The following is a 9,398-nucleotide window of genomic DNA, read 5'->3' as shown; positions in this document are numbered from 1 at the left end:
GTTACGTTTTGAAAACGAAAAACCTTCACTTCGTGGCTTCATTTTCATCAACTTTCATTTCAATTAAATTCAATTCAATTCAAATCAATTCAATATCATGAATTCTTTCTCAGTCTGTGTAGTGTAAAAAACAGTTATGCATGGTATTGTGCGTTATTTCTGTCAATGTTTTTTAAATAATTGTATAATGTTCGCGTTGATAACACTCATAGTTTGTATATATATATTTATTTGCGGCAATTAAATGGAAATAAGCGCAACAATATTAATTCTTGATTTTCCAAAGTATTCCAGACAGGATTTTTTTTCTTTTTCGGATCGGTACTGAACTTTATTTAGTGGAATATTCTGTTTGTTTTATCTCAAACATTAACACAGTTAACGTTTTATGGTAGAATTGTATTAAAACTGTCAACGAAAGAGGTGTACATCAAGACCCCTACAATAAAAGTATAGATGAATAATTAAACGGAGATTGTACACAAAAGGCTTTTAAAGATTTATCTTGTTGCTTTGTGTAGATAATCATTTGGTCATAGGAACATTTAACTTTAGAGGGAGAAGTGAATTTTGCGTATTGTCGCAATGTATGTACGGTAGCGTCCAGTAGAAGTTTGACCCTTGACCTGCACATTGTCATGTTGTTTGTAAATTACTCTGAGTGTACTATGGTGCGTTCGATTAAAATCCCTGGGTCGACCCCGGTCCTGTCCCCGGTACGTTCGAATAGCTTTGACGCCATTCCAGGGGCTCACCCGGGTCAGCCCCCAGGTGCCCTGCTTGTGGAGTGGGTCACTTTGGGGCTGGCCTAATGCGCATGACGTCACCTCGAGAGGGTGATTGATCGTTCAATTAGCTCTTGTCAGGGGCTCACCCGAGTGAGCACCGCGTGGTAGACACATTGAAGCTAAATCGAATGCGCCCTTATATTCTGTAGAGCCTACTGCTGCCTTTTTGTAAAGATTAAATTAGTTGCGAGTATCTGCTATTGAGATGTAACGATGTGTGTTTTGTACCTCCAGTGAGAACTCGGCATCTCTAGTTGGAATACCCGCAAGTCCGACTATATAGATTAGAGAGCATGACAACATAGTTGATCAGCTCAAAGTACCTTAAATTGAAATGGAATCGAAATCTGGAATGAAGTCACACTCTCTTTATTTTTAACTCTGGTCTTTACTGCACAAAGCTCACAACTGATTATTTGAATAAAGTTTAACAGAGTACCGATAAAAGCAGGAACTCAATATCGAGTAAAGTCATCATGCAAGGTTTTCATCAGAAACGGAACCACTACTAAATCGTACATAATGTTGTGACCAGGAACACAAACATTTAACGTATTTAAAATTACTACACAGAAATGCACTAAAGTTTTCATACGCGGAATTTTCGGTTCACGTACGGAAGGATCGGATGTATTACACACCGTACACTGCGAATTATGACCTCTCCATCGGCACACACTAGGTGGCGCACTATGTTGTGTATCACAAGAATTGGAGGAAATCATACCGTAACTCCATTCTTCAGAATTAGATTGTCGAGTATACGAATATTATTTCCTGAACACAAATTAAATTCGAGGTTTAGTTATTTTTTTTGAACACTCATCATAATTTCGCTTGCTCAAAATAGGCTAGTTTGGATATTATTATCGACCTTTTCGAGCGCAAAAATAATTTCAAACGATATGTTGAATTTGTATAATCACTTAAACAATGAGATTTCGAGCGTGCAAACTATTAAGTTTGAGGCTCAAACTAATTTTGTTTGCTCGAAACCCCTTCAAGCGTTCGTTCGTTCGTTTTATTTCAAAAGTTTGGAAAAAATATATACACCAAGGTAGGAAAAAACAAATGTTAACACACATTTTGATGACTATAAGAAAGTTATGTGCAAGCTACCACCGTCAAAGATGGTCTTTGTTAAGACCACATTACTGCAAAAAAACCATGCGCCTATAGACTGAGTTGATTCGACAAGTAAACGCCATTGGACACTTTCGGTATAGGAAAAAAAAAACAGTTCTCAGATTAACAAATAATTTGCAGGGTTTACAGAAGGTAATGGTGAAAGACTTCTCTTTAAATATGGTTCCATGAAATGCTTTACTTTTTGAGAAAACTTAAAAAAATAAAAAACATTTCTCGATAGCGAGAATTACGGATTTATTTTAAACACATGTCATGACACGGCGAAACGTGCGGAAGCCAAGGGTGGGTTTTCCCGTTATTTTCTCCCGACTCCGATGACCGATTGAGCCTAAATTTTCACAGGTTTGTTATTTTATATATAAGTTGTGATACACGAAGTGTGGGACTTGGACAATACTGTTTACCGAAAGTGTACAATTGCTTTAAACAAAATTGCCCCTAATTGAGATTTCAATTAATTTCAATTGGAGCGACCGATCTGTTGCAACAGGGGAATGTCTCTGAGATAATTTTCTTAGCTGTTTGACGAAACACCTTATTGAAGAGACAGTAGATGATGACATTAAACATACTGTTGCTGACCACCAACCACAATGAAAGAAACTGCAGCCAACCTGGAGCAGATACTCCTGATAATGACATCAATGTTTCCAAGGTTAGATTTGGTGTGTAGCATCCAGCAAATGTCAAAGTAACAACAAGGAAAGTCTTGAGAGCTTTGTTGTCATGATTATAGTTTGCCTCATTGTTACCATTTTGATTCAGTCGCTGTTCATGTTGGCGACTGATCTTAATCAAACGATAGTAAATATATGACATCAATAATGTAGGAAGTATTACTATTATAAGTAGGTTACTCATACGCATAAGAGGTGGAGCGTTCACATACTCGCAAATTTGCAGAGTATTATCAAATTGTAGAGGAACATGGAACCCAAATTTGGCGACAAAACTTAAACACAAACTGAGAATTGCTTGGAAAATCACGGCCGTTTGGATCCGAAATCTGCTACACCACACAGGAAACTTGTAAGGTCGGGTTACAGCTAGGAACCGTTCTATGTTAAGACCAACAATTGACAGTACTGACATTAAGAAACATATTGGGGACAACATGCTGACCACTTCGCAGCCCACTTCACCAAAAGGCCAGCTGTCCAGAGCAGATGCTACAACACTGACTACTGCACAGAATCCAACCAGGAGATCGGATACAGCCAGTGATGTCATCAGAACCTTGGTGCTGTCAGCTAAGCTGGTTACCCGGCGTGTCACGGCAATTGAAAGAATATTCCCAGATATAATCAGCAGTGCAATGATGGCGATGAAACAAGTACGGAGTGCGATGAGGACTGGGGACAGACCCACAGAGTCTGTGAATGTAGAGTTAATATTCATATTAACACAATGGTCGTTGTTGTTTACAAAATCCAAGCTTCGGTAATATCACTTTTGGAGAGAAACGGGGGAAACTTCCAATGATATCAGATTTCACGTGTTACAACCTTGCAGATTTCAGCAAGATCAGAAAACGTAGAATGTTTCCGACAGTATCTTCGAGTTCAAAGTAACATCAGTTTCGAAAAATAGCCTATGTGTCCACACAATTTTTCATGAGCATCAACTGTTCACAGTTAAACGTGGGAGTGTTTACTCTCCCCCTTGTGTTCTGATCCTTATGAAGACTAAACTTAAGGAATTCAGATTGTCCTCGACTCCTCAGTGAAATTCGAGCTCAGTCCATCAAGTCGAAGAAATGCACACCTCAAACTGCAACCTAGTGAACACAACTGGCAGTAGCAGGCAGACTGATCAATGTATAACTACGGTAAAAATATTTAGATGAATTATGCACGGGATCTGCCAATTACAAGAAATAAGTTGATGGATTAATCAACTTTCCATTAGGCTTGTGTTTACCAATGTTGTGAAAGTCTTAGGTACACCACGCCATAATCAAAGCCAGTATATGTTGATACGTATCAGTCTAAGGTTGATCTGTTTGATAACACTGGTTGACGTTGTTTTATTAAAGCCATTGGACCCTTTTGGTACGGAAAAGAAAAGTTCACAGATATACAAATAATTTACAGGGTTTACAGAAGGTAATGGTGAAAGACTTCTCTTGAACTATTAGTCCATGAAATGCTTAACTTTTTGAGAAAACGGTAAAACAATATGTATTCTCGTTAGCGAGAATTACAGATTTATTTTAAACACATGTCATGACACGGCGAAACGCGCGGAAACAAGAGTGGGTTTTCCCGATGACCGATTGAGCCTAAATTAAGTTTGTTGTTTTATATATAAGTTGTGATACACTAAGTGTGGGACTTGGACAATACTGTTTACCGAAAGTGTATAATGGCTTTAACATATGTAATTTGTTAAAGAAAGCCATCCATTAGTTATAGAGAATAATATATAAAGATAAGTGGTGCACGCATGTAATGCGACAGGAGGTCTAATACTGACTCAGTTATAGATGGACTGTATGCAGGTACAATTTGACGCAAAGGTTGCCCAAACGCAAAGGTTGCCCAAACTGCACTGGATAGACAGTGTGGTAAAGTGGAGCGGTAGAAGCGTTGGAGAGCTGAGAATAGCAGCGATTGGAAGAGATGATGGCGGTGACACCAGGAGTGCGTCACCATTACAATTTGAGGATGAGGCGGCCATAGACGACAGTCTTTGCCGAATGATGATGGACCATAAGTTAAGAGTTGATCTCTGTGTAAACTATGTCGTAGTGTACAATAAAGGGATCGGATAGTTCTCTATAGAGATTTTTTAGATAACAGAAAAGTCGGTGAAACGGCAATCCATACATAAGGCCTTATCCTTATTCATAAATACCTCAGACGGTTTCGTTATTCCTATTGGCAGAGAGCGCGTCACGTGGGTGTGTATAATTCTTTGTTAAAGACTAGTAAAAAGTGTTGAAACATGGGCGTGACACGCGAGCTTGCACCTGTGCTTATAAGACAGTTTCTTCATTCCTATTGGTCGAGAGCAACGGGTGAAACAGTTGTGCCACATCACGCGTTACGCGCGACGCGCACAGCGTTCCCTTATAAGGAGTTGTCTAGCCAGGGGCCTTACCATTTCATACATGGAGGGGTGTTGTGTTGAAAGAAATCATTGAAAAATGTTAATTCTGCATTTATTCTACTTTGTGACAAAAAGTGTTGATGTTTTTTGACCGAAAATGTGTTTATGAATGGGAATCAAAGTGTGTTGAATCGGTTTTCAACTAGTGGTTTACACCCGCCGAGGCCTGGTTCTTTTTTATTTACATCGACTTAGTTTAGGCAATATAAAGAACCAGGCCTCGTTGGATTTAAACCACAAGTTGAAAACCTCATCACCACACCATGATTCCCTTTAATTATAATCGAAGTGATCTGTCCTCATGGTATGACGGATTTTTTGATGGGTTTCGATTTTGCTAACTAAATTTTCTTCTTTTACGCAACCTTGAACCTTTGTTAAAGTCGCCAAGATCTATTGCGGCCTTGGCCGCCATAGGTCTTGGTTTGGGAGATTAGGCTTAAAGAAAAGAGGGCTTGATTACTGCGGCGCAAGACCAGTCTCTAAGGACAAATGTAATGAAGGCAAGGATAGAGAAAGCAAACGTCTCTCCTATGTGTATAATGTGCAATAAAGCAGAGGAGACTGTGTTTCATATTGTTAGCGAATGCAGTAAGATGGCCCAAACGGAGTACAAAGGAAGACATGACAAGCTGGCCAAGGTGATTCACTGGGATCTGTGTAAGAAGTATGGTGTCAAAGTGCTTGCGAAATGGTACGAACATGTTCCGGAAAAAGTTGTAGAGACCGACCAGGTCAAGATCCTTTGGGACTTTACCATTCAGACCGATCATGTTATACCACATAGGCGTCCGGATGTTGTGCTATTAGATAAGACGAAGAAGATGTGTCATCTCATTGACATAGCTGTGCCAGGTGATATAAGGGTAGCTTCGAAGGAGATGGAAAAGATCGAGAAGTACCAGGACCTGGCTAGGGAACTTCGTAAGATTTGGCAGGTAAAGGTAAAAGTAGTCCCCGTGGTGGTTGGCAGCGCTTTTGGGAACAGCGAGGATCCTGAGAAAGACTCTTGAGATCTAAGGCTACGGGACGTAGCCCGACTCAAGGAGTTACCGGCACAAAGGAAAATGACATCTTTCTTTTGCATGCTGTGATAAAATGAAATAATAATAATAATAATAATAATAATAATAATAATAATAATAATAATAATAATAATAATAATAATAATAATAATAATAATAATAATAATAATAATAATAATAATGATAATGATAATGATAATGATAATGATAGTGATAGTGATAGTGATAGTGATAGTGATAGTGATAGTGATAGTGATAGTGATAGTGATAGTGATAGTGATAGTGATAGTGATAGTGATAGTGATAGTGATAGTGATAGTGATAGTGATAGTGATAGTGATAGTGATAGTGATAGTGATAGTGATAGTGATAGTGATAGTGATAGTGATAGTGATAGTGATAGTGATAGTGATAGTGATAGTGATAGTGATAGTGATAGTGATAGTGATAGTGATAGTGATAGTGATAGTGATAGTGATAGTGATAGTGATAGTGATAGTGATAGTGATAGTGATAGTGATAGTGATAGTGATAGTGATAGTGATAGTGATAGTGATAGTGATAGTGATAGTGATAGTGATAGTGATAGTGATAGTGATAGTGATAGTGATAGTGATAGTGATAGTGATAGTGATAGTGATAGTGATAGTGATAGTGATAGTGATAGTGATAGTGATAGTGATAGTGATAGTGATAGTGATAGTGATAGTGATAGTGATAGTGATAGTGATAGTGATAGTGATAGTGATAGTGATAGTGATAGTGATAGTGATAGTGATAGTGATAGTGATAGTGATAGTGATAGTGATAGTGATAGTGATAGTGATAGTGATAGTGATAGTGATAGTGATAGTGATAGTGATAGTGATAGTGATAGTGATAGTGATAGTGATAGTGATAGTGATAGTGATAGTGATAGTGATAGTGATAGTGATAGTGATAGTGATAGTGATAGTGATAGTGATAGTGATAGTGATAGTGATAGTGATAGTGATAGTGATAGTGATAGTGATAGTGATAGTGATAGTGATAGTGATAGTGATAGTGATAGTGATAGTGATAGTGATAGTGATAGTGATAGTGATAGTGATAGTGATAGTGATAGTGATAGTGATAGTGATAGTGATAGTGATAGTGATAGTGATAGTGATAGTGATAGTGATAGTGATAGTGATAGTGATAGTGATAGTGATAGTGATAGTGATAGTGATAGTGATAGTGATAGTGATAGTGATAGTGATAGTGATAGTGATAGTGATAGTGATAGTGATAGTGATAGTGATAGTGATAGTGATAGTGATAGTGATAGTGATAGTGATAGTGATAGTGATAGTGATAGTGATAGTGATAGTGATAGTGATAGTGATAGTGATAGTGATAGTGATAGTGATAGTGATAGTGATAGTGATAGTGATAGTGATAGTGATAGTGATAGTGATAGTGATAGTGATAGTGATAGTGATAGTGATAGTGATAGTGATAGTGATAGTGATAGTGATAGTGATAGTGATAGTGATAGTGATAGTGATAGTGATAGTGATAGTGATAGTGATAGTGATAGTGATAGTGATAGTGATAGTGATAGTAATAGTGATAGTAATAGTAATAGTAATAATAATAATAATAATAATAATAATAATAATAATAATTATTAATTATAATTATTATTATAATTATAATTATCATTATAATTATATTATTATTTTAGCTTCGAAGGAGATGGAAAAGATCGAGAAGTACCAGGACCTGGCTAGGGAACTTCGTAAGATTTGGCAGGTAAAGGTAAAAGTAGTCCCCGTGGTGGTTGGAGCACTTGGCACCATTCCCAAAGCACTGAGGAAACATCTAGATGAAATAGGGACAAATGTGAGGGTAGATCTGTTACAGAAGGCAGCGCTTTTGGGAACAGCGAGGATCCTGAGAAAGACTCTTGAGATCTAAGGCTACGAGACGTAGCCCGACTCGAGGAGTTACCGGCACAAAGGAATATGACATCTTTCTTTTGCATGCTGTGATAAAATGAAATAATAATAATAATAATAATAATAATAATAATAATAATAATAATAATAATAATAATAATAATAATAATAATAATAATAATAATAATAATAATAATAATAATAATAATAATAATAATAATAATAATAATAATAATAATAATAATAATAATAATAATAATAATAATAATAATAATAATAATAATAATAATAATAATAATAATAATAATAATAATAATAATAATAATAATAATAATAATAATAATAATAATAATAATAATAATAATAATAATAATAATAATAATAATAATAATAATAATAATAATAATAATAATAATAATAATAATAATAATAATAATAATAATAATAATAATAATAATAATAATAATAATAATAATAATAATAATAATAATAATAATAATAATAATAATAATAATAATAATAATAATAATAATAATAATAATAATAATAATAATAATAATAATAATAATAATAATAATAATAATAATAATAATAATAATAATAATAATAATAATAATAATAATAATATTAATAATAATAATAATAATAATAATAATAATAATAATAATAATAATAATAATAATAATAATAATAATAATAATAATAATAATAAAAATCTCGACGAAAACAATACCTGTTCCGACGGTAGGTCGGAACAGCTAATAATAATAGTAATAATAAAAATAATAAAAATCTCGACGAAAACAATACCTGTTCCGACGGTAGGTAGGAACAGCTAATAAGCATTTATATAGCGCCATCTATCTAGACAACTAATCCGAGGCGCTAGAGAGGAAAAGAAACCAAAACAAAGACGTTTCTACAAAGAAAAGGATCAAAAGATTGCCTAACTAAAGTGACTTAGGAAACAAATAGGTTTTTAGTTGCAATTTAAATGTGTCTAATGAAGAAGCTGTGCGAATGGCTATTGATAGAGTATTCCAGAGGGTTGGTGCTGCAGATGAAAAAGCCCGACTACCATAAGAGGTGTGTGTCCTCGGTGTCACAAGAAGACACTTGTTTGATGATCTGAGGCTGCGTTGAGGAATGTAACAAAAAGAATGAAATATCAATTAAACTGATTTCAGTAAAGAGTAAGGGAAAAGTAATTAGTGAATGTGTTGCAGCCTGCATGGTATTGACTTTTGTCACACAACATGACCAGAAAGAATGGTGTTTCTCATTACCATGGCAACATATTCCTCTGCAATTTAACTTGAACCGCGATTTTTCAGAAGTTTACTTAACGGAAATAGATTATTATGTGGGTAGGGCAGCTAGTCATTTCAAACCAGAGTGAGAAA

General features: G+C 35.3%; 1 protein-coding gene across 1 annotated transcript; it reads right to left on the bottom strand.

Annotated features, from left to right (window-relative positions):
• Positions 1–2,387: 2,387 nt before the first annotated feature.
• On the bottom strand, positions 2,388–3,335 carry LOC139947336 (histamine H2 receptor-like). The gene has a single exon (XM_071945232.1). The coding sequence runs from the start codon at positions 3,333–3,335 to the stop codon at positions 2,388–2,390; it is 948 nt and encodes a 315-aa protein (XP_071801333.1).
• Positions 3,336–9,398: the final 6,063 nt, after the last annotated feature.

This window comes from Asterias amurensis, chromosome 14 (assembly GCF_032118995.1).
Source record: "Asterias amurensis chromosome 14, ASM3211899v1".
NCBI classification, from domain to species: Eukaryota; Metazoa; Echinodermata; class Asteroidea; order Forcipulatida; family Asteriidae; genus Asterias; species Asterias amurensis.
The sequence above is the reverse complement of the archived record's forward strand: the minus strand, read 5'-3'. Positions and strand labels throughout refer to the sequence as shown.